General features: G+C 41.1%; 1 protein-coding gene across 3 annotated transcripts; it reads right to left on the bottom strand.

Annotated features, from left to right (window-relative positions):
* Positions 1 to 1,975: 1,975 nt before the first annotated feature.
* Positions 1,976 to 20,799, bottom strand: b3gnt2b (UDP-GlcNAc:betaGal beta-1,3-N-acetylglucosaminyltransferase 2b). Of its 3 annotated transcripts, XM_058058910.1 has the most exons (4): positions 20,524 to 20,799; positions 15,348 to 15,485; positions 9,828 to 9,945; positions 1,976 to 6,178 (listed from the first exon to the last, which is right to left on the bottom strand). In XM_058058910.1, the coding sequence occupies exon 4, from the start codon at positions 6,173 to 6,175 to the stop codon at positions 4,985 to 4,987; it is 1,191 nt and encodes a 396-aa protein (XP_057914893.1). In that variant the 5' UTR covers positions 6,176 to 6,178; positions 9,828 to 9,945; positions 15,348 to 15,485; positions 20,524 to 20,799; the 3' UTR covers positions 1,976 to 4,984. The 3 variants fall into 3 exon arrangements, with proteins under 3 accessions (XP_057914893.1, XP_057914892.1, XP_057914894.1); XM_058058909.1 differs by lacking the exon at positions 15,348 to 15,485; XM_058058911.1 differs by lacking the exons at positions 15,348 to 15,485; positions 20,524 to 20,799 and adding an exon at positions 18,240 to 19,559.
* Positions 20,800 to 24,759: the final 3,960 nt, after the last annotated feature.

Consider the following 24,759-nt stretch of genomic DNA (forward strand, 5'->3'; position numbering starts at 1 on the left):
CAATCTGCTGAGTCATGTTTTAGAGTCTGATGGTAAGTGTGCCGCTTACAGGAAGCCTGGATGTTTCCGCAAGGATGACTGAATGGATACACGGGTGGATGAGGGGTGAGGCACTTTCCTTTTTGGAATGCTGCCACACAGCATGGTTTTAACATGCAAAAGTTAGACCGAGGGGTGTCCAAACCTTTTCCACAGAGGGCCGCATACTGAAAAATATAAGTTTGCAGTGGTTATTTTTTACACCAACCCAAGCAGATACTGCTGAGACATTTGTTATGCTATTATGCTTTAGCCACTTTTCTGACCTGTAAATGTTGTTACAATGTTGTATTCTCATAATGAGAACTAACTAGCACTCAGTAAAAGCAGACCTACGCCTCTGGAAGTCCTTGGGAGCGCTTGGGAGTGTGACCAATCACAGCAGAGCGCACATTTAACAGAGCGTTTGGGTCGGAAACACTGCACAAAGAGGTGCAGAATCTGGAAGATCCAGAAAGCTTTATGTGCGGGTAATCGTTTGTAGCTGGTCTATAAGACTCCACAACTCTGAAATTGAGCATAATAAGTCCCCTTTAATGAAAAAAAAAAACAGCCCATCTTGGTTTTAGGACTTTATTCTCTTAAACTCTTGACTTCATTCTGAAAATATTGCATGTTGTTTCTGGTAAATTTCCAACTTTTTACGTAATATTACGTAAAATTGAATTGTAATAGTGTTCCCTCGTTTTTCACAGGTAGGTTCCCCTAACTAGCCTGCAATAAGTGAAATACATGAAGCAGCCAACATAATTTTTTACAATTAATATATAGATATATATATTTAAAGGCTGTCAACATCATCACCATACATATATACACTTTTCGCAGACACGCATTGACAACCAACCAATTGAATTTTCATCAACAATTTCACAGTTCCCACACGAGAAATTATTAAGCTACTCACACATATTTCCAATGTGACTGTGCCATTTGTATCCTGTTTTTATATCCTTATGATGCTGCAGTAGTCCTTCTTTTGACGTCCTCTTTTGATCAAAAGATTCATTTACAAGCTAGCAAGCAAGCAAGCTAGCAATGACCTGAGCGGGAGACAAGGGAGCGCGAAAGAGATTGATTGACAAAGTCCACAGCCTATCAGGATGCAGAAAACAGTGGGCGGTGCAAACACATGCCAAAGGGAAGAGACACTCAACTTCCCACAATGCAATTTTTCTTAAAGGCACGGATATAACAATGTTCATATGCTGTAATTAAAAAGAAATCTCAGGTGATTTTTTGTGGCACTAATACTCCGTCGTAGTTTTCCACACAAATTAAAGTTTAATTTAAGTTTGACATAACAAAAACATGCAGTCAGTCAGTTAGTGTTCAATAAGCCACACTGACCACATGGTTCAAATACAAAAGTTAGTTTGACTGGCAATGACTCGACAAGCTCGCACATGTTCAAGGCCGACACGCACGTTGGGTATTTGTCAAGCAGTTACGCAACTAAACGCTTACAAAATAAAAGGTCACATGACAGATTTACCGCACACTGACATCACTTTGATTGGATTGAACACCGCTGAGGAATTAATCTTGTGACTTATCGCATGTGAGGAATCAAAGCCTCAGTGTGTGTGTGTGTGTTTATGCCGATAGCGTCATAATATCATTTGATGCTAACGACACAATGGAGAGAAAATACTTCACTATATGGTTCATGTATACTTTATAGATTTTTCGGGACACCAATACTGTTCTTGCCCGTTTGTCACAAAACGACTGTGGTAACTTTGTATTCTGCTGCCCTCTGCTGGTAAAAAACGATCACTGCACAAAATAAACACAATATACTGTACTGACTAGGGTGGTACACTTTAGTCTTACAAAAGAAGACACAATATAGCAATTGGTTATCACATGCTGTTGTTTATTATACTGAGCACACATACACACTTATTGTTGGTCTCATAGTATTATTCCAACAGAATAATTCCCCGTTTAATAATAATTCCCCGAATAATTTCTCATACATTTACGACTTTCTTTTCGTGAATTTACAACTTATTTTCTTGTAAATGTACTACTTTATTCTCGTATTATGATTTTTTTCTTGTACATATGACTTTTCTCATACATATACGACTTTGTTCTCGTAAATTTATAACTTTCTGTCTCATAAATTTACGACTTTATTCTCATATTATGAAATTTTTTCTTGTACATGACTTTTCTCGTACATTTACGACTTTCTTTTCGTGAATTTACAACTTTTTTCTCATAAATTTACGACTTTATTCTCGTAAATGTACGACTTGTTGCCATGTTGTCGTTATTCGGCACCACAGCGCACCAATCACATAATCTTTGGCGCCAATTGGCACCAACTGGCGCCGGCCCAGTGGACTCCTAGCATCATTGGCGCAACTTGGCTTCCGCCATTACATTCCAGTGGATTCCAATAGGCGGATTGTTTTCAACATTTGGTTCCACTTGGTGTACACAAAGATTTTAAACATTTCGAAATTTTCTTGCCGCCAAACTTAATTTTTTGCACACCACTAGGCACCTTATTGGGAACACTAGGCGCCACAGCAAATTGCATTGGCGCGAACTGGCGCCGGCCCAGTGGACTCTTAGCATTACATACAGTAAATAACTTACTTGTTACTTGCTTATTTGCTAGCTGAATATCCATATTTGAGGGTAAAAGAGACAAGGCCACACCAGCCTTTATTACTTCATTTATTCATGTTGCAATACAAACACAAGTAGAGTTTTTTAAAAAACCAACATGAAAATAATATACATTTTCTGACATCATCAAGTTGTAAATGTTTGTACAATCAACATCTTCAACAATCAGGCACATATTTGGTCTTTTTTTTTTTTTTTTACCCTGAGTGCACGTTTCTTAAACAACCTGTGACTTGATAATACCAGTGTTTTGTTTGCATCAGCAGGGAGAAGGCGCAGGAAATCTAAGCCAGCGTTTTTAAAAATAGTTTCCAAAGCTAAAAAGTCACGCAGTCACGGACACCGAAAGCACAGATGACCTCTCAACGCTTCAAGTATGGGGCAGCGTATCACGCGCTGCCGTGTCGTTCGAGCATGGTCGTTCAACGGGTCATTGGTCTTATTTATGTGATTGTCCAGCCTGGCTGCTGTCCTGGGTGACGCAAACAAAAAAAGGAGCCAGGAGATAAATAACATGAGAGGATGTGCACGAGGAGAACACTTTCAACCAGAGTAGCAGGTTTTCTTTAAATTAACAATTAATATAAACAATAAACAATAGAGTTGCATATCAACCAGCCTGACCAGCAGTGGGAGTCCTAACAGAGGGGAGGCCAACATTCATGCATCATCATAATCATCATCATCATCGTTGTCCTGCCACTTTTACAACATGGAATACTGAAGACAGGCAAATGAAACTGTAACATTGGCTCAGCAGCAAAAAAAACAAAAGTACATTTGCGCAAAAGTAAAAGTGAAGGGATCATCTGCTATAAAGCTTAATGGTAGTCCTGGTTCATTATTATTTTTATTATTTTTATAATTTCTATTTTGAAGCTCCGGAAAAAAAAAATTGGGATAAAGTTTATACATTTATTTTGGATAAAACACAATTCAAACAAAATAGAATATGCAGTACATTTAAGCCCAAAATTATTAATTACCCAAAAAATATTTATCATTAAAGCTTATTTTTTATAATTTCTATTTTGAAGCCCTGGAAAAGAATTTGGGATCAAATCTATACGTTTATTTTGGATAAAACACAATTCAAACAAAATAGAATATGCAGTACATTTAAGCCCAAAATTATTAATTACCCAAAAAATATTTATCATTAAAGCTTATTTTTTATAATTTCTATTTTGAAGCCCTGGAAAAGAATTTGGGATTAAAATTTATACGTTTATTTTAGATAAAACACAATTCAAACAAAATAGAATATGCAGTACATTTAAGCCCAAAATTATTCATTACCCAAAAAATATTTATCATTAAAGCTTATTTGTAGAACTCGTTAGAGAGCCATAGTGTAACAATGTAACAATGCATTTAGAACCCTGGATAGCGTGTGTTGTGAAAGGCTATGACGATTTTGTCAGAATTTCAAATAAATAATGAAAATATCCATGTATGCTGTACTTCTAAATAAATAAATAAAAATTTAATCTTATGCATTTCTGGTGTAATAAGTATCTTTTTTAATACAAAGTAAAGATGAAAAAAAGTATGAATAATTTTTGAGCTTAATACATGCTTTCCTGACCTTTGGGAATAAAAAAAAAAACGGTTTCCTTTTCAGTAACATGGATCCATCACATCATACAAGAAACACATACAAGCTCACATCCAGCACTTGAGGCATTTTTTTTGCGTTTTGAACAAAAGCGAGACGATGAGGACGAGCCAAGCGGTTGCCCCGGCAGCGAAGTCAGGGCTTTGGGTCTGTGAGAGAGAGAGTCCCACGTACAGTAAATACTGGAAGGAGTCTGGCGGGACTAGCAGCACCGCGACAGTAGCCTCCATCCACGAGAACGAGTGTGGAAATAAAACAGACCCCACTGCATTTTACCTCTGACCGCCACCATCGGTGACTGAAACAACAGCGGTCCCGATTCCCCAAACCACTCAGGATGCAGAATTCAGCATTCCCGATATAGTTTTGTGTGTGGGATTTATGAGATGTTCCTAATGTCAGGAATTTTATGCTGGTGTTCTGGGAAAAAAATGTGGGCTAATATCACCAAAGGAATAACCTGGAGTTGGTTTCTTACCTAAAAAAAAACAATAATACAGCATTTTGGCGCCCCCTTGTGGAGCTGACACAGTGTTAAAGCGTTCCATATAAATAGTTGTGATGTAAATATGTGCCGTGCAAAGAGAAATGGTTTGATTGAAGCTGTTTTGTACAGCAAAGCAGACATTTAAAATACTAGCAGCTTTGGGAGCTGCCATCTTTAAGAGTCCTGACTCCTGCTCACTGGCAGCTGAGGTCCGGCTGGCTGAGCCAGGACCAGATCCGCATCATCTCCTGCGGCGTCCTCGGATGCACGAGCATGAGGCTTCTGTAGGCGCAGGGGTTGTTACGGTACTTCTCCTCAATGTTGAAGGTCCTGAAGCCCTTGTGTTTCTCAGGGGCCAGCCCCAGCTTGAGCAGGCACATGCCTGTGTAGACGTCGTCTATCGGGTAGAGCGCCACGCGGTGGGAAGCCTCGTGAAGACGAGCGGCCACGCTTCTGGAATAGAGGTAGCCTCCGCCGCCGGCGTAAGGAGGGTAGGAGCCTATGTACATGCTCTGCGGGATGAAGTACTTCACCTTCTTGTCCCGTTGTGGCCCCGCATTGGTGATGACATCGCCCACAAAAAGGTCAGCGGCTTTGGGCTCCGTCAGGTGATCAAGGAAGCTCAACATGCTGTAGGTGTTAACGAAGACGTCGTCGTCGCCTTTGAAGATGAAGCTGGCATCAGGACAGCGCGTTTGAATCCAATCCAGGAAGAGAACCTCCTTGATGGTCAAGTTAAAAAAGGAATCCCGATAATCCCACTGGAGGATGTCTCGGTGGCGAACGCTCTCGTACGTCAGCATCTCCGACACATCCGGATGGTCGTCTCCTGCCGTGGCTTGGCCCAGAAGGAAGACGGTGACTATGGTGCGATTGCCCACAACGCCCGCCCGCCCCCACGACTGTCGGATGGCCTGGCGGCGGTCGAAATGCAGCGCCAGCGATTTAACGGCCAGAAGCAGAAACGGGGGCTTCTTGCAGATGTCGGGCTGGTCCACCAGGATGGGGTACGAGCGGCAGCGCATGTAAAGCAGGAAGTCCTTGAAGCGCTCGGGTAAGGAGTTGTAGTCTTTCACCTGAGTGCTAACGCTGAAATCGGGCCGACAGGTGTCAGAGTCCACCTGCGTGCCGTTGAGCCAGTCTGGCAAGCCCCCTTGGCTGTGATTGGACAGGATGGGGTTGTTCCAAAAGTCCAATATCTGCTGCTGGCGGTTCCAGTAAGCCACGCTGGGCACCATTTTGTTCCAGAACGACTTTAAGGAGACGATGAACTTCAAGTTGTTGTTCTTGTACTGGCTGCCGTGACGTAAAACTAGGATGTAGATGAAGAGGTTCGCCATCGTCACCATCACCACAACCTTCAGCCTCATCCGCAGCACCGCCATGACCTGACACACACACACACACACACAAAATGACTTGTTTACCAGGGTCAACTTTTATTTGTTCCTCTCCATGGCGTCTTCTCGGCAACTAATGGCAGACACAACCAACTAATTCTTTTCACCGTTTGCACAGTCTTAAACAAACCGTTGTTCAAATCCATAAATAACCAAAGGGTATCACTCAGGTGAAGAATGTCATACGGCGTGCGTTTGTGTTAGCCCAGTTGTTAAACTGCAAACTGCTCTGTATGGAGTCCAAACTAAACACAATAAAACCATTAAAGGTTCACTTGAGGGGGCGTTGCAAGCTTACCGTGCAACGAGCGTTTCACCTCGGAAAAAAAACACAAACCCTCTAACCTCAAATCATAAAAATTCACCCATGTGCCACAAACTGATACAATCAATACAACTGCTTTATTATGATCCTGAATCATGAAAAACATTTTAAAAAAACTGCACATCGATGCGTCACTCAGTATCAAAAAATGTAGCAGCGAGATAAGCTAGCTAAGTTTTAAACCAGCTGCATATGCAAAGCATATTTATTAGTATTACAGTAAATATTGGTTCCAGACCCAACCATGAGAAGTGAATTCATGTTTATGACCTTCTAAATACGTATTTTTAACGTAATTAGAGCCCTCCAGGCATGAACTAACACCCCTACAATCACCTTTATATTCCCTATTACAGAAATATAGTCGTCATCATAATTAGGGTTGGGCATCATTTGAATTTGAGCGATTCCGGTTCTGATTATGATTCTTTTCAGAGAGGGGGGGGGGGTCATAAAAAGAAATGAGGGCGCTAACCAAAGTCCTTGGATGAAATGTCTGTCTCCAAATTATTTTGAATATGACTTTTTATGTTTGTCTATATGTGCCCTGTGATTGGCTGGCGACCAATCCAGGGTGTACCCCGCCTCTCGCCTGAAGACAGCTGGGATAGGCTCCAGCACCCCCGCGGTAGAAAATGAATGAATGACTTTTTATGAACGACTTCTTAATTACCATGATTTTTTCTCAGGGTTATTAATAACCAGTATATACAGTAAGTATCAAACCATCCAACATGAACATAAATATACATTATATATAGGAGTACACATTCACAAATCATTAGTATTTTTAAAAAGCTTATGAAAAAAACAATGGCACATATCCTGTTGTTTATGTGTTGGAGAGTGTCTTATGTTGCAGAATATACCAAAGTCTTTAAATGCGTCATTTGAATGCCTTATATTTGTATTGTAGTTCATATAGCCATTCGTATACATGAACATGTTTATTGTGTATATGGTGCTTTTTCAAACGGTTGTTGTATTTTCAGTTATGACAGAGTTTTCGCTTCTCGGTACAACAGCCTTGCAAAAATTCCCACGTTGCTGTCTTGCTTTGCGGTGTTTCTAGTGTAAAATATTCCCACCATGCTGCTCACTGCCCGCTTGCTAGCTGGCTAGCTAACATTAACAGAACAATATGTGGAGGTCCAATAACAAATAAGCCATGTTTTGGGTATTTAGATGGAGTTTCTTCCTGAATTAACCAACAGGGGAGTTTGAATGCTAGACCAGGTTTGACTGGTTGGATGTCATCTTGGCTGGAGTCAGACGGGAATAGACCTTAGAAACCATCACAGCATATTTCGGCCACAAAGCTGTCATCCAAGAGATGCTTCTGGTTTTGTTTTTCAGCTCTACTGTCTAACAATTGACCCTTCAAAACTTCTACTGATCTGTTCGGGTTTGCCCGTCTTTATTTGAAGTCATTCCCAATCTTTTTTCCTCCGTAGAAACTCCACCTGATAGATCAAAGTCAATACTGGCCGTAGCGCTTCCTACCCAGCCGACTCCTAGCAACACGTCCACACTGCTGCTCCAATATAAATCCTTGCTCACCTCGCCCTACTGTTTCCTCCCTGAAACTGTGCTCCCATTGACATGCAAACACAACCAGGTATCAGAGAACCAGCACGAGACATGGTCTTTTCTGCACCAACCGCCTCCCTCTCTCGGGGATAATTACCTCCCTGTTCTCAGCATTGCCTGACATACAAAAAAAACAAAAAAAACAAGAAGACTCCTGGGGATGGAGTGGAACAAGAGGAGAAGAGGAGGAGGAGGAGTCCAAAAAAAGAAGGTTGAACAACATGTTGACAAGAGTAGAGCTTCCTAACCTCAGATTAACTTCCAGAAACAGCTAGCTAAATTAGCAGCATCTGCAAGGTATGGTCAACTGTAATTATTTCATACATGTGATATCATTAATTATGTCTCTAATTATTCGATTGGAGGATTCAGAGAACACCAAGCAAGAAATATACCACTTCTCTGGGTTCTGTTTAATAAAAGGCGGACAAATGCCGCATCTTCGGCTACGGTTCTGATACTGCAATTCTGCAGAAACTGTGTGAAAGAGGCTACAGATTATCTGTTGAGCGGTATCTAACCTGCCGCTTGGTTTATATTGGGCCATGACACATTCCAGAAATACAATACAAGAACCCCTAACCCCACAAAAAAATACACCTGAAGTTTATTAAAAAAAAGAACTATTAATACGTATAACAGTAATAATAATCTGCTCTCATCTATTACCCAAAACTGATACGCAGGCTGTTTTTTTCGCAACTTCTTAGCATATATTTCAAAATCTGCAGTGTGCAACCAACGGCAAGTTCTGTAAAGAATCACAAAATAGGGAAGCACACGCTGTGGAGTTGTGGCATAAGTCAAATAATCGCACAGAGGAAGTTACACTATTTGGACATTTGTGCTACCATATAAGGCTGTATTAGGATTGATACAAGACTGATTTATGCTTCTACACCGTCCTACACCCCCCCCTCACTTGGAGCCTCCCAAAGTGCACCTCCCAAAAATGTATATTGCATCTCTTCCTGTTGTACGTAAGCTACGCCAACGTCACACATGCACATGCACTAGTTGTCAGCTAATGATAGCAATAAAGGCAAAGCTTAGCTACTAATATTAACATTTAGCTACTGACGATAACATTAAATGTAAAGTCTATCATAACAACAACGTCTTTCTGAGGCTGCTTTGGTGTACTATATGGACGCACCGTACCGTATTTTATTCATGCTGAATGAAAATTTTGGATTATTTTTTATGTAACTCCAGCTGTAGTTGTAAAAATTCTTAAAAAAAAAGTACAATCTGTTCTTTTAAAACAATATTAGTAAAACAAACTCCTCGAGATGCTCCCCTCTGGCCGGAGGATGCGGTCCATCAGGACCAAAACCTCACGCCAAAAGAACAGTTTTTTTCCCGGTCTTCTGTCAGCCTTATCAACAAGGCCTGGGACCCCCCGACACTCCTCACACCCCACCTCTGCCTCATCCCGCCATATTGACACACACTCTATGCGTTACATTAACGCTCAGTTTGGACTCTTTTGGAATAATAATCAGACTGTGCTTCTGGAATAACAAACAAAAAACAGACTGTGTATATATATTTATACTGTATATTTTGTATTTTCATTTGTAATAAATGTGTCTGCACCTACTTCACCAAAACAAATTCCTAGTATGTGTTTGATCATACCTGGCAATAAACAATTTCTGATTCTGATATGCTAACCAAAAAATGTAATCTGAAGCATTTTGTTGTGTTGTGAAACCTTACCTGTGCTGCTGAGTGCTCGCTGTAATGTTGCCTCTCAGCGCTCTTACCCCATACTTAGCTGTGCCCTGTGCAGCAGAGCAGCCAACAGGGTCGAGGCGGGGTGGGGGGCGGCTTCAACCTGGAACCAACACAACCACAGCGTCAACACACACACATAAAAAAAAAAGGAACTGCAAGTGGCATCTGCAAAAGAGAGACTAGAGGAGTAGAACTGGAGGGGCTGAGGTGAACTTTATCATCATGCTCCTGATGTGATTACAAAGTCTGCTTATTTGCATTAAATACAAGCAGGGCACCACAATGAGACATATTAACTTTTGTCTCTTTCACACACTTCCTTTCCACGCCAGCGATCTTTAGTAGTAGAATAAATGTTATAAAAGACTGTAGCATTTTAGATTAGATTAGATTCAACTTTATTGTTATTGCTCATGTCACTGGTACAGGGCAACAAAATGCAGTCAAGATATGTATCACTTCCTGTTCTCCAAAATAATAGAAATAACAATAAAATACATCACAAATCGGTGGTACCCAAACCTTTTAGTCGCTTCCCCCTTCAGACATTAGACCTGAAACCATGTACCCCCTACTCATGCACTCTTCAAAAACTTAACACCAAATTGAAAATGAAAGTATCCGAAGTACAGAAATACAGACAACTAACAAATTAGTCTCATTTTCAGGGGAATTTCCACTCACAGTGCAAGAATGAAACACTTTTAACGCACTAAATAATCATCAAACTTACTTATTTGTTCATATGATGCAGTGAACAACTTCATGATCTTTCTCCTTTCTGCTCTGTTTTCCTTATGTCGTGATGTGTTCAGTGTTTCTCATTTTAATTCACTTATCCCCCCATTACGCGTACCCCACTTTGGGAACCTTGGATTCTAAATGACATGTGACTGTGGATTCAAGGAATATATCAAATCAAATCAACTTTATTTGTATAGCACTTTTCTTGCAAAGACATGCAACACAAAGTGCTTTACAGAATTAAAAACAATTACCACAATTTAAAGGAAAAACAATTACTAGGAAAGCAACTCCCTCCAACCCTCCATACTAGACACACACACACACACACACACACAATCACAGTAGGGAGAAGGTAATATAAAGGCGGGTAATATACCTGAAGTAACCCTTCCACCACTTCATTATGCAAAAGGGTTTAGCTTTTGCAGCCAGGGGAGAACCCCCCCCAAAAAAACCCTTCCAGTTCGAAACCCCTGCGCTGTCTTGGAAAAGGAAAACAAAAGCTCTGAAAACCTACTCCAAAGCAGCTCTGAAACAGCAACAGCGGACAAGGGGTACAGTGATCCCATAACTTTGTGCAACAGACCATCCTCCATTTATTCACCCAGCGGAACAAGGAACTGTCCTAAGTGTGTGCGCTTTCACGCAGCAACAGTGTATCTCTCAATCAGATAATTAGATTACATCAGCGGCAGCATCTGGTGTGACGTTACAATACTTGTCTGAAAGGGACAACTGCTTTCAATGCAACAGGGCGGGGCAAGGGAGTCACTGCAGTACTTCACACCCCTGACCATCTCCGTAACGCCTGTGATGCTACCACAGAAGCCAGAAAATTCATGGGTCGACTTTATATTACCATTGCCATGTTGCTGCATTTTAAACAGAACTACAGAATGATACAAAACTACAAACATGAAGCTAAAAGTAGAGCCAGAGGAAGAAAGGCAAAAGCAGAAAGGAAAATCTGCCAATTCTTCAATAATGAACTGCTTTGTAATGACAGTCTTAACATCGTTAGGAAGCTAATACAGCCTGGAATTCAGGTTTGTCCAATCCAATCCGATTATACAAAATCCAGAAAATCATGCCTTGTTGGCACAATAGTACATTTCATTCCAAATAAAAACTAGTACGTCTGGCAACACACTGTAAGGCAAGCCCCAAAACATGTAAACAATATGAAGACTTCTAGTATGTGGCCTGTCTGTACAATAGATCAGTAGTCATCAAAAGGGGCTAATTTTTTCAACCAAAAATTATTTTCTGTGTTTAAAAGGACTAAAGAAATAGTACACATGTGGTACTCCAATGAAAAAAAAAAGCTTGTGATGACTTCAACCACCTTCAAAGGGAACTGCGCTTTTTGGGGGAATTTTCCCAATCCTTATGTAAAACATGAACACATATTTTTTTCCCTTTTCTGTGCATTATACCACCAGAAAGCGAGTTAATACGAGCAAGCTAACAATGTACACCATTGGGACACTCTTATTTCGACTATGAAGACCTCTAGAAAAACCTCTAGCAATGTTTCATCGTTTTATATACATGCTGTGATCATGCAAGAACAAGTACATTGATGATAACATGTAACATTGTTAAATACTTGCTGTATTTTGATGATTTAAAAGATTACCGGAATATCTTTCCAAGGCGCACTGATTTCACAGAACCCACCGATCGGAACTAAGGCTACAAGGTAAGGCGCTCTTTCCTTCCAGGAAGATAATAATGTTGTTGTGTGTTAGGCAGATCAGGCTATGGTGAAGCATACACACATACACACACACACACACACACACACACACACAGACAACAGTTAATTACAACGTACGCTCTCATTGGGATGCCGACTGATGGAATAGATGTATCATTCAGCACAAGATATGCGCTCTCTGTTGAACTGGTCCAACATATAAAAAACGCTCAGAAGAGTCTTTGTAGCAATGTAGTCTGGTAGCGTGACTGAGGCGTTATGAGTGACGCTGAGCTGTCACTCATATCGCCGAAATCAAGGCGTTGTTACCAGAAATATAGTACTTTGTGTTACCTGCAACAATAACAAAATCGCTAAAAGTTTTTTGTTAGGTCTTTAAGTGTCAAAATAGGTGCACCCGAAGTACATGCATTGTTAGCTAGGTCATATTAACTCGTTGTTTCGCGTTATAATGCACAGAAAATGGAAAGAAATATGTATTCATGATTCGTATAACGATTGTGAATGATGGGCAAAATTCCCGCCAAAAAGCGCAGTTCCCCTTGACAAAGCCCAAATCTTGAAATGACAATATTAAAATATCCGTGAGATCAGTTTGGTGTAATCTGCCACACACACCACACCACTACAGTACCAATTAAATAGGCCTTATTAGGAGGGACGAAAAGAGGCTAAGAGGATGCTATGACCTGATAGAATGTGGGCCTAACAGCACCATAAATAGCCTGCGGGCCGCCGCTGGGATGAGTGCTGCTTGAGCTTGAGCTTGAGCACCAAATATCTTCGGTCAACAACAGCATTCGTGCAGGCACAAAGGTCGTACTGTGGATTACAGACATGCGGCCGTGCAGGTGCCGTAGCGGTTCTACTTAACTGTATTTTGTCGGAGTGTCCTGATACAAATTTAGTGATACCGAATGTCGGTCGATATCGATACTGATCCAATATCAGCACGAATAATACATACTTTTGTTACTTTGTAGTGTGGAATGTTAGAATAGACTGCTTTATTCAAGCAGAGAACAATTGTCAGTAACACTATATATGAGAAAAAGTCACCCGCCTACTTCCTCTGGGATTTAGCTTTATCAGATATGCATAATACAGGTTCAATGTGTTCAACTAAGCGTTTATACCCGATATTACTTACCACAAACAAGGGCTGGCTATTTTTTGTTATAGCAAATGACTTTGCTGTCCTGTTTCTCCTGTGATGCTGCTTGAAATGCGCTGAGGCTGGGCCTATTATTAAACTTTTCTGGTTCTCTGCCAGTCTGTTAACATGTTAGCAAACACTTGCCGGCTCCTACTGGGTAGACTTGCTAGGGCGGACTGCTTGTATCAGAATAGCAGTAGATGTTGCAAAACCAAAAATAGCAGCTGCTGTAAAGTTTGGGTGGGCTCATACACGCAAAAACACACAAGTCATTTTTAGGCCACTAAAATTTCAGAACTTGTATTGGGTTTACAATGGTTACACGGCTGCTTAAGCATGCACCTCGTAGCGGAATAACAAGCCAATAGCACAGACAAAGTGCATTCATAGGCATCAGGTCATTACATTGTTATTGTGTTTTTTTGGCCCCGCGACCCGCTAAAAACAGTTTTGACCTACGAGTTGATAATCATTGGTCGATCAGCAATCTAGATGTCGTTTCAGACTGCATTGTTGGCTACCACTGCACAGGAAACTAAGCAACTAGTCAAGGAAAGTTATGGTTGCCCACTCTCAGGAAACACTGCCCCCACTGAATCATCAGCTCAGCCCACAGCCTTAATCTCACAACATCTTCAAAAGGAACACGCCACTACAACGTTCTTTGGCAGTTCTTTGACATACAACAATTACTTCTTCTGGTAACTAATTACATTTAAGAATGAGGAATTCCATTACTAATTCAATTACTTTGAGAGTAACAATAACTACTACTAATACTGCCTAATACTGGATGTGACCTTAAGCTGTGAACCGGCATGCGTATAGCTTGTTATTTTCATTGGCCAATAAACTTTAGTAGGAGGTTCAATTAAGCCGAACTATTGCATAAATACTAAGTCAATATTTACATTGCCATTGTAAACATGCCCCCCTTTTTTGTGTTATCATTTTGTGTTATCTTTATCTTTAAGGAACCTTATCTTTACCGGTTAGATTAATGGACTTTTATTATTTCCTGACTTGGCTGTCCTTGTCTCCATTTTATTTCATTATTATATTTGATTTGACTCGACTCAAGATGCAGCTAGGGGGTTCACTTTGCAGTAATAGAGCACGTGCGATGCTTATCAATTGTTTTAATGCGCAGGATCATCCAATCGCAATGTAAATCCTCAGGCCCTCAGCTCAAGTGAGTGTTGGTGACCGGCCAAAAAGTTACGTCAGCCGTCAGGTTGGAAGGCGGGCGTTTTAAATAGAACGGAATTTCTCATTATCAACAAATACTTGCCACTGAGACACCGCTTGCTCAAAGGTCATCTCTATGTATGGTGAGACATGCTGGCTGTAATCTAAACTAAAAGTGATGTCCACATGAGGGGTACTGCGACTGTGCACGTCCACTCTTGGGTAATCTATCACAAGTTAAATGGCGACGCATTACGCATATGGTGCGCTCTGACGGGCGGACAGAATCCAATCACAATTAATAACTGTGACATTAAAACAAATGTACGTTGCACATCCCTAGTGTAAAATATGAAATTGATTTATGTTTAAGGCGCTAAAGCCATCATCACCCGTTTGTGGTGTGTTTTTTCATGAAATAGTCTGGCAATAAAACAGTTTTTAGTGCTTCTTGAAAAAAAGTGGCACACACAGAGTTATCATGGAACAGCGAGAAATATCTTAATCATAGCTTTATACAGAAAAATGTTTGAGTTTGGATATCAGGTATGATTTTGGTCCAAAAGAAACAATTATCTTCAGTCGTGTGTCTCACAGAAACTAGGAAGCTTGGACTGGAATTGAATCTACCGCCTTCAGTAAATGAAGAGCAATTCTGGAACAAGTCTGATGGGTTCGTGTGCAAACACACCAGTAGTGGAATATCCGGCCTGGCATCTGCTTATGAATTTGAGACTGCTACACAAGTCCCATCCTCTGGGAGTGTGGACAGGAAGGAGGTAGCCGACGGGGGCGGAAGCGAGACAATTCTGCAACCGGTGGCAAAGACCTTAATAGAAGAGGAGGAGAAAAAAAATATTTCAAAGAAAGCTTGTTGATGTGCGAGGGAAGCGAGTCTCGCCTATCTGTTGATCTATGAGGGGGTGAAGAGGAAGGCTTTCCAGGATACACATACTTATTGTGCTTGTCAATTTGTTGGGAGGGACTCTCAAGTTCCACTGGGCTGTGTACTTATGTACTTTCATGTGGGGGCTGGGTGGTACAGTACATCCAGAATTACACATTATTCACTCTTAGCTGAGTGACGAGGAAATGTTTCGCTTAGTACTTTAAGAACATCAAAAAATCAAGAGCTATTTCCTGCTAGGGTGAGGGTAAGTTTCTGACTAAACAGCCTGGACTGTTAATGGCTTCCAGAGATTTGGGGAGAACTTCTTCTTTCTTAGGAGTTTCTTAGTTGTGTCATCAACTGTCAATACCTTCAGCTAAATCCGGTCTGTGGTAGTCATATCCTGTTTTTCCCCAAGCACTGTGGGTTGACGCTGGGTTTTCCTTGTCATCAACAGACTTTTGATTACACGGAAAAATCCAACTCGACTCTTCATCACTGCCGTGGAAAGAAAGGCTTCAATACACCTTGTGAAAATATTTCCACCGCAGGGGTGAGAGACAAACCCATTTGCTGAAGCCTAAACAGAGTCTGTACAATCCCTGATTAAGTTAAGTGTATCCCGGCCCCCCAAAGAAAGCGCCAGGCATTTTAATAAAGCACAACCTTGCTGAGCTACAGCGTGTTTGAATGCTTGACTTGCAGCCATCAGCCGTCACATGGCAGACATCTAAAAACATACGGTGCGCCTCCAGCGTAAGCTAGCCACACATTCCCTTTGTAATCCAGTGTACTAGATAAAACGATCCATCGCTCACTTAAGTTGGCCATTCCAGTCTTTTTATGGCATTACTGTAAATAAATAGAATGTAGAGCCTCTATAGACAACACAGTGGTGCATACCATAATGTTGCTTTTAGGATTTTAAAGCTATAGTTGCAACCAGGAAGTATCATAGCAGATACTAATTGTTACTATATGTTTGGACAATGGGAGGCGGGGGCTCAGGGTCTAAAAACTGGTTGTGGCTTAAGAGGTCCATTCTCTCTAATGGCCCACAGGCTACTTCATTGCATGTTTGGAGTCAAAAGAGTGAGTGCAATGAGGCGTCTTTGCCTTTCAGACAGTAGCCATTGTAGGCGACATAGTACCTTTCCTGCCGTCCTTAACTTTTCCCCTTGTGTCAGTTCTGACTGAACACACAGTCACAACGAGAGCCCGAATTGTCCGGGGGGGGGGGGCATACCATATATTTAACACACACACAATATTTTATGCTTATAATTTTCCTTGAATTATTTGTCTATTTTATCTGTAAAATAATCACCTGTATGTTCTCATGTCCCTTTTTTAAGGAGCACTTTAAACATCAGACCACATCATTCATTTTCTACCGCTTTTTTTCACGAGGGTCGCGGGGGGTGCTGGAGCCTATCCCAGCAATCACAGGGCATATAAATAACCAGTCACACTCACATTCATACCTATGGACAATTTGGAGTCGCCAATTAACCTAGCATGTTTTTGGAATGTGGGAGGAAACCGGAGTACCCGGACAGAGATATGGCTGAGGGTGGAATTGAACCCTGGTCTCCTAGCTGTGAGGTCTGTGCGCTAACCACTCGACCGCCGTGCCACCCACCACATCAAACTATGTAATTTAATTTAACAGTTTTTTTTAACTAAATAAGACAAACAACTTGCAAGTCATGTTGCCAGTTTGTATGTTAAAAGTTGAAAGCAACTGGCGGGCCAGATTCAAACGCCTGGTGGACCGCATGTGGCCCCCGGGCCGTAGTTTGCCCACCCCCGGAGCACACAATGCCATCTTTGCTGTTTCATGCCTCTGCGCTGAAAAGTTTGTAGGACAGCCTCTTCATCTAATGGCAGGCCGAGTGCTCTTGTGATTAGGATAAGGGTCGCCCTTATAAGGGATTCAATCAAGGATGATGCAATTATGATTCCAGGCCATTAATGATGATGCAATGCTGATTCCATGTCAAAGCCATCAAAAAGTGTTGTATACAACAAGGTGCAAGGTGTGGAATTCGATGTTTCCAGTTTTTTTTTCCCTCTAAAATGATTTCTGAATCACTTTCAAAGCTAGCTGAAGCTTGATCCTCGCTGGGTTGACTTTGTAAACTCTGGTGTTGTGACTAAAACCTGACCGATATATCCGGTGGCCGATTAATCAGGCCGATTATCACATATCACAGATCAATCAACATGGGTAAATGGAGTCTGTTCCTTGCTTTCTCTCTCTGAACTGCTGCGGTGGGTCCGTTTATACAGAACAGCAAAGGCTGTGTCAATCCCATCTTGAATATGCTGTGTAAAAGGGGCTACTGATTCTATGCATTTATCAGACCAAAGCTAAATGAGTACGTCTGTCAAGCTAAAAAGAACAGTACAGGTTTCAGTGTCAGCGTGACTAGTTACAGTACAGAAGGAATGAGATGTCACCATAATTAGCAGCGCCCATGGGAGTCTCCTGCCCTCCATATTGGCATGAGCCCAAAATACTGACCTTAAAATGAGCGAGGCTACTGAAGACAACCAATCAGAGAAAGACATTGCAGAAAGTACTGAAATCACCCACACATATTAAAAAAAATCATTAAAACAATAGTCAATTATAAGCTCACTTGTTCCAGGAAAGAATAAAACTGCACATGAATATTATTTGTTACTCACTGATGTTTGTCTCCGCTTTCCTGGAAGCAGACATCATCCCGAGTGTCTGGACCCGCGGTGATGAATAGTTTATTAGGTGACATGCATTAGGTGAGATGAATGGAGAGGGGAAGAGAGAGTGGACAGGAGAAAATGTCCTTCATGCTATTAAAAAAAAATACAGATGCTCAGAATGAATCAGGTGATACATTGCATAAGATTACCCTTGAGCAGCCGAGAATGCCAAAAGCTTTTTTTGGGGGAAAAAGGCGTTTTCACAGTGTGAGGCACTGTGAAGTTGCAAAGATAAAAGGCAGCGTGTTGTGTTTCAGCTAGAAGGGAATACCATCATACAGTGTCAGTTTGTTGCCGCTCTGAAACAGAATCAAAACTGATCACAGCTCCGCATTCGGGCAACATGACACTGCGTGATCGGCTAAGTGGATCTTTAAAAAGCTTGACCTACACAAATACACAGAAACATCTCTAGCGGCCGCGCATGAGTACTAAAAGTTAACATTGATCAATATGTTTTTTATCCAATGTAGACTGCATAACAACGTCCACAAAACACAACAGGGCTATTCCACTGGTGGCCTTAATCGGGCCCGACTGGGGAGCAACTCTTTTTGCAGCTAATTGCTAAAACAGTCAGTAACGAGCATCAAATGCTGGGAGACCAGCATTCATACTAGAACGCTGTAGTACAGGGGTGTCAAACTCGTTTTCATTGACAGCCACATCGCAGTCATAATTGTCCTCACAGGGCCACAACGACAGCTGGGATAGGCTCCAGCATACCCGCGACCCTAGTGAGGATAAGCAGCATAGAAAATAGATTGCTTTCAGCTGAGCGATGCATCAATGAATATATAGTTTGACAGCAGAACTCAAATGGACAAAACTGGATCTAAAGCAAATATACAGAAAGCCAATGACACGTCGGGCCTGTCAAACAACAAAAGCATGTTGAGAACAAACAAAACACTAAAAGAAAGAATGAATATTTCAATGTCTCATATCTCTGACAGCAATGTTAACACAGCTGAGCACTGGAGAATGTTCTTCATGCGATTCAAGCGTTATCGCTGAGTCATACGAAGCTTCAAATGGAAGAAAAGAGCAATCAGAAATGTTAAAATCATTGTTAAAATCAGACATCACCATGCTCTGTCATAATATAAAGATTACTCTTTTTCCCCATGACTCATTTAGGAAAGAAGGCCACATACATGAGAAATGACCTGATTAAAGGGAACGTTGATATATTGTAAACAAACACGTGTTGATATGCTAAGAAGTTATATACATTCATTCATTTTCTACCGCTTTTCCTCACAAGGGTCACGCGGGGGTGCTGGAGCCTATCCCAGCTGTCTTTGGGCGAGACGTGGGGTACACCCTGGACTGGTTGCCAGCCAATCACAGGGCACATATAGACAAACAACCATTCACACTCACATTCATACCTATGGACAATTTGGAGTCGCTAATTAACCTAGCATGTTTTTGGAATGTGGGAGGAAACCGGAGTACCCGGAGAAAACCCACGCATGCACGGGGAGAACATGCAAACTCCACACAGAGATGGCCGAAGGTGGAATTAAACCCTGGTCTCCTAGCTGTGAGGTCTGCGCGCTAACCAAGTTGTATACAGTACATTTTTAAAAATGCATCTCAATGTAAAAAAATAAAAAACATATTATTTGTATAGCATGTCTTTCTTGCTCTCTTTTTTTCTATTTTTGCTGTTTTTTTTTTTTACCTCGACTTTATTGAGTAAATTAACTTCTTGTAATTAGGACTTTATTCCTATAATATTGTCTTTTTCCACAAAATTATTTTTCAGAAATTACAACTTTAAAACAATATTTTTAACTTTAATATTTAAATTTTATGCCACTAAAATGCCATTTCCCCACATAATATTTCATTGTCTTAATAGTTTGACTTCAGCCTAGTAACATTACTGATGCTTTTTCAATTTTTGCAATTTTTAGTTTTCTTGTTAAATTATATTTTAAGAATGTCCTGTACCCCGTCAATGCACACAATGAACCAAATGTGTTTACATGCTTCTAATAAATCGATTTAAGCAATCGTGACTTTCTTGTGCTATACTTGTCTGAACGCTGCAGTTCCTGTCATATGTTTAAAGAACGAACATAACATGCCCTGAGAACATTTCAAAACACTATATACTTTTACTTTACTTTCTTATTTTTGACACTTTGCTTAGTCTGTGACACTTAGGTACCCTAGCTTACTTCGTGACACGTACATTGTCTTACATTGTGACACTTACCTTAGCTTACTTTATGGCGGTTTAGAATCCAAACACAAACTCCGCCACTCGTCGAAGGAGCCCCCGACTACAAAAGAGCCGTGGGAAAGTTAAAAAAATAAATAAAGAAGTATTGTGTTGTTCTTCGGTGGTATTTTAGTAGAATGAGGCACACATTTAGCCCTGGTAGTCGACTAGCAACTGGACCTCCATGGAGGACGAGGAGAACCGAAGATGACTGCTTGACTCTCGTCTCGAGCGTTGTGCTTCCACCCCAGTGTGACGTTTTTTGGGCGTGGCCAGGACACACGCGCCCCCTCCCACACACACAGTCTTATTTTATGTTGCTCGTGGGATCTCACGTGCACTATCCACAATGGTAATAGTGATACTGTATTATGGTAAGTCACCTACACAGGTAAATGTCCTCTAACATAAAAAGAGGACCATGCCATTTTTTGATGTGAAAGAGTCGTTTTTTTCTGTTAAAGTAGCACATGATTGTCCGTGTTGACATTTAGTTGCCTAGCTAAAATCTTGAAGCCCAGAGGGATGAAATTATTACCATAATAGTGTTTAGATGGTCCCTGTGTGAATTATTGCCAATATTGCCCCCCCCCCCACACACACACTAGTTGCCGCGGCCCAGTGAGTGATATCAGACCTAAATATGCCACAGCACTGTCAAAATAGAGGATCTTTGTTAGTGTTTTTGCATCAGACTACTAAAAACAACAACACTTTTTTTTCCCCCAAGAGCAACGTACATGTCAAATACACAATCTTTGACTAGCGTTTTTACAGCATTCATTCATTCATTTTCTACCGCTTATCCTCATGAGGGTCGCGAGGGGTGTGCTGGAGCCTATCCCAGCTGTCTTCGGGCACCCTGGACTGGTGGCCAGCCAATCACAGGGCACATATAGACAAACAACCATTCACACTCACATTCATACCTATGGACAATTTGGAGTCGCTAATTAACCTAGCATGTTTTTGGAATGTGGGAGGAAACCGGAATACCCGGAGAAAACCCACGTGGAGAACATGCAAACTCCACACAGAGATATAGCCGAGGGTGGAATTGAACCCTGGTCTCCTAGCTGTGAGGTCTGCGAGCTAACCACTCGTCCACCGTGCAGCCTCGTTTTTACAGCAGACTCCTAAAAACGCTAGAGTGCTGTCATAAATAGTATCTTTGACTCATGTTTTTTTTAGTAAGTACTAAAAACAACAATATAGAGAATTTCTGACTCTAACATGAGTAGTAGATCCTTACAAACAGCAGAGCACTCATACACAGCTCACTATAGATAGCGCTTTTGCGGTATGTCCTTAATTACATTACTTGTTGGCATTGTGTATAGAAGTGTGTGCGTGTGTATGTGGTTTCCGAACAGCAGGGGGGCGGTTGTTGCCAAGCTGTCTCCACCTAATGACCAGGGTCAAGACAAAGAGGATCTGCTGTGAGCACACATCTGCTCTCCAATGGAAACAATGGACGCGGCCCTTAGCGTCATCTTAGCAAGTACTGTATTTGCAATCCCACTATGTTGGGCTCAGGGTGGATTTGGGGCTAATTGCCCCATGTGCAGCGGAGGACACACGCGGTATCATCACAACAGAGCATGCACGTCTCCTAGCAACCAGTGTTAACCAGACCAGGATGATGAGTACCAGGACTCAGGTGTCTGCTGGTGAGAGTCTCAGGTGGTCCAGGAAGCATTGTCGTGTTGTGGCTGGTGTTGCCACTCAACTGATGAAGTCAAATTTAACGTTCTGTCATCAGTGAAGCAGTGATTTTGCATTTGAATGCAGAACGTTTGCACCCTCTTGCAGTCGAGACCCTTTATTGACACAACACTAAGCAGCTATTGTGACAACACACGATAACAGAGCTAAAATGCTAACTCGACATCTTGCATTCTCACTTCCACTGTTGATTCCTGAGAAGTCAAAGCAGCACGTGAGTGGGAGTACTACTTCCTCAGGATGGAATACAAGAAATGAAGTGACAATACCAAAACTCAAGTCCTGCAGTTTTGAAGCCAGACGACAGACATTATGCTAACCACAACAAAAGTGCAATAAAGTTGCAGCATTCAAATTGGGCATGACAACCCCCACCAACTCATTCATCTAATGGAACCTTTCCACCATACAGAAGCAGCTGGACTTGGTTTAAGAGGGGACCGACAAACAATAGCTGCTAGCTTTTAGATTAAGAGGGGACAGAGAGAGAGAAAAAAAATCAATTTAAAAAGAACCTATTGTGCTCATTTTTAGCGCTTTGTGTTTAGTTGTGGACTCCTATACAGCCGCACAGAAAGCTTTCTAGATCTTCCATAATCTGCGCCTCATTCTGCAGTGTTTCATGCTTCCAACCCTATCTGTCTGTTTAATTTACTCCTACGGCCACTCCACTGTGATCGCTGACACTCCCAAGCGCTCCCGAGGACTTCTGGATACATGTCCGGATCGCAATGACAAAAAAAATAAGCATGCAGAGCCATTGAAAATGTCTTTCAGTGTTCATTTCCAAATGTTCAAACCTCATTATCTCACGCTTTTGCATCGTTTAACACGAGAATACAACATTGTAACATTTATAGAAAAGTGGGAGAAGCAAAATAGGTCCCCTTTAAAAAAAAAAAAAGACAGTTGTCTGCTTATGTGTGGTTTAAGAGGGGGCAAAGAGAAGAAGAATAAAAAATACTAACAAAACTGCTGGCAAGTGTTTGGTTCAGCATGATTTAAGAGGGGACAGAGAAGGAAATAACTGCAAAAATATCATTGTTGGCTTGTGGCTGTTTAAGAGGGGACAGATGGAGAAAAAAGAGAAAGAAAAAAACAATAATTAAACAACATCAGCATCAGTTGGTGTTTAGTTTAAGAGGGAATAGAGATAGGAAACAATGATTTAAAAGGGGACAGACAGAGAAAAGATCATTACATTAAGATCTGAAAGAGAGAAGAGTTTCCTTAACTTGAAACAAGAAAGTCCAAGCGGTCAACTTGCACAGTCAAAATAATATGATTGACACAAATCTTTCTCATCAGCGTACAGTAGATCTAGCTGGATGGAATCCATCGGAATTGGTTGTTTATTTGTGTGCTTGAGGTTCCTCCGGGAGCAACAATAAGAGCTTTGTCGCTTGTTGCTGCAGATCCTGGCAGCGACGTCTTTGGGTCCTGTGACTTTGGGTCCCAGCTGGTCACCTCTCCATCAACAACAACCATCCGATGATTGGTTGGAGCCCATCAGAAGACCATCTACTGATAGCAAATGACAATTTCATTGTACTGTAATGTTCTTTTCATAATAGCAGTAAAGCTATTGATCCATACTGTAGCACGTTAATAATGAATTAACTGTATTTTTACAATGTGCCAAGGGCCAACAAATGAACTAGTCAGAAAATAACACCCGGGATGTGGAATATAATAATATAATAGGAATATAATAGGCTTAAAGTATAAATATCATGGTTCGATTATCGCTCCCTTGCTATATCAAGTTTTTCCCAGAAATGAATTAACAAATTTCGGGGTTTCGAGGTCTATTTTTAGTCAAAACATATTTAAATACAAGTTCTAGGTAGTATTTTGGTCAGTAGGTGACAGTATTGACACAAAACATTGAGACATTACCTTACATTATATTACCTTAATACTGCCTGATGTTAGCCATAGAATGGCCAGCATAATGGAGTGGGGAAAAAAAGTTCTCCTCTCATTCCGTGTGGAAGTGGTACATTTTTGGCTTTTTAAGTTTAGAAGAAATTAATGCAAGGCTACCTGGTTGGCTCGCTAGCTTCTTAGCTCTCTAGCAATTATATGGGAGTGATTTCATGTCTACAGGGCTCTAATGTTAAAAACATATTTAGAAAGTCATAAACACAGTTTCTATGCTGTAACTGCAAAAATAGTCCATTTAAAAACATTGAATCTATACTGCGGTGATGATGATGAGCAAAGTGAGCCCAACAATACAAATCGTCCGAATCTGTTTGAAAGTGGTAGCAACATAAAAAATAAAAAAATCTGCCCACCTCAAACATACCGTAACCACCCCACCCAGTTTTCCCATCCTGGGAACAAAACACAACAGAGCCTTTGTTCTGACAGTCAACACTCACTTAGATGTTTGGTCACCAAAGTAAATAAAAACATCCCAAAAGAAATTCTGCTCTTTTCAAGAAATGCTGCAAACGTTTGACAGACTGTGAGAAAATACATGTCTTTACAAAGGGAAAT

This window comes from Doryrhamphus excisus, chromosome 20 (genome assembly GCF_030265055.1).
Source record: "Doryrhamphus excisus isolate RoL2022-K1 chromosome 20, RoL_Dexc_1.0, whole genome shotgun sequence".
In the NCBI taxonomy this organism is placed as follows: domain Eukaryota; kingdom Metazoa; phylum Chordata; class Actinopteri; order Syngnathiformes; family Syngnathidae; genus Doryrhamphus; species Doryrhamphus excisus.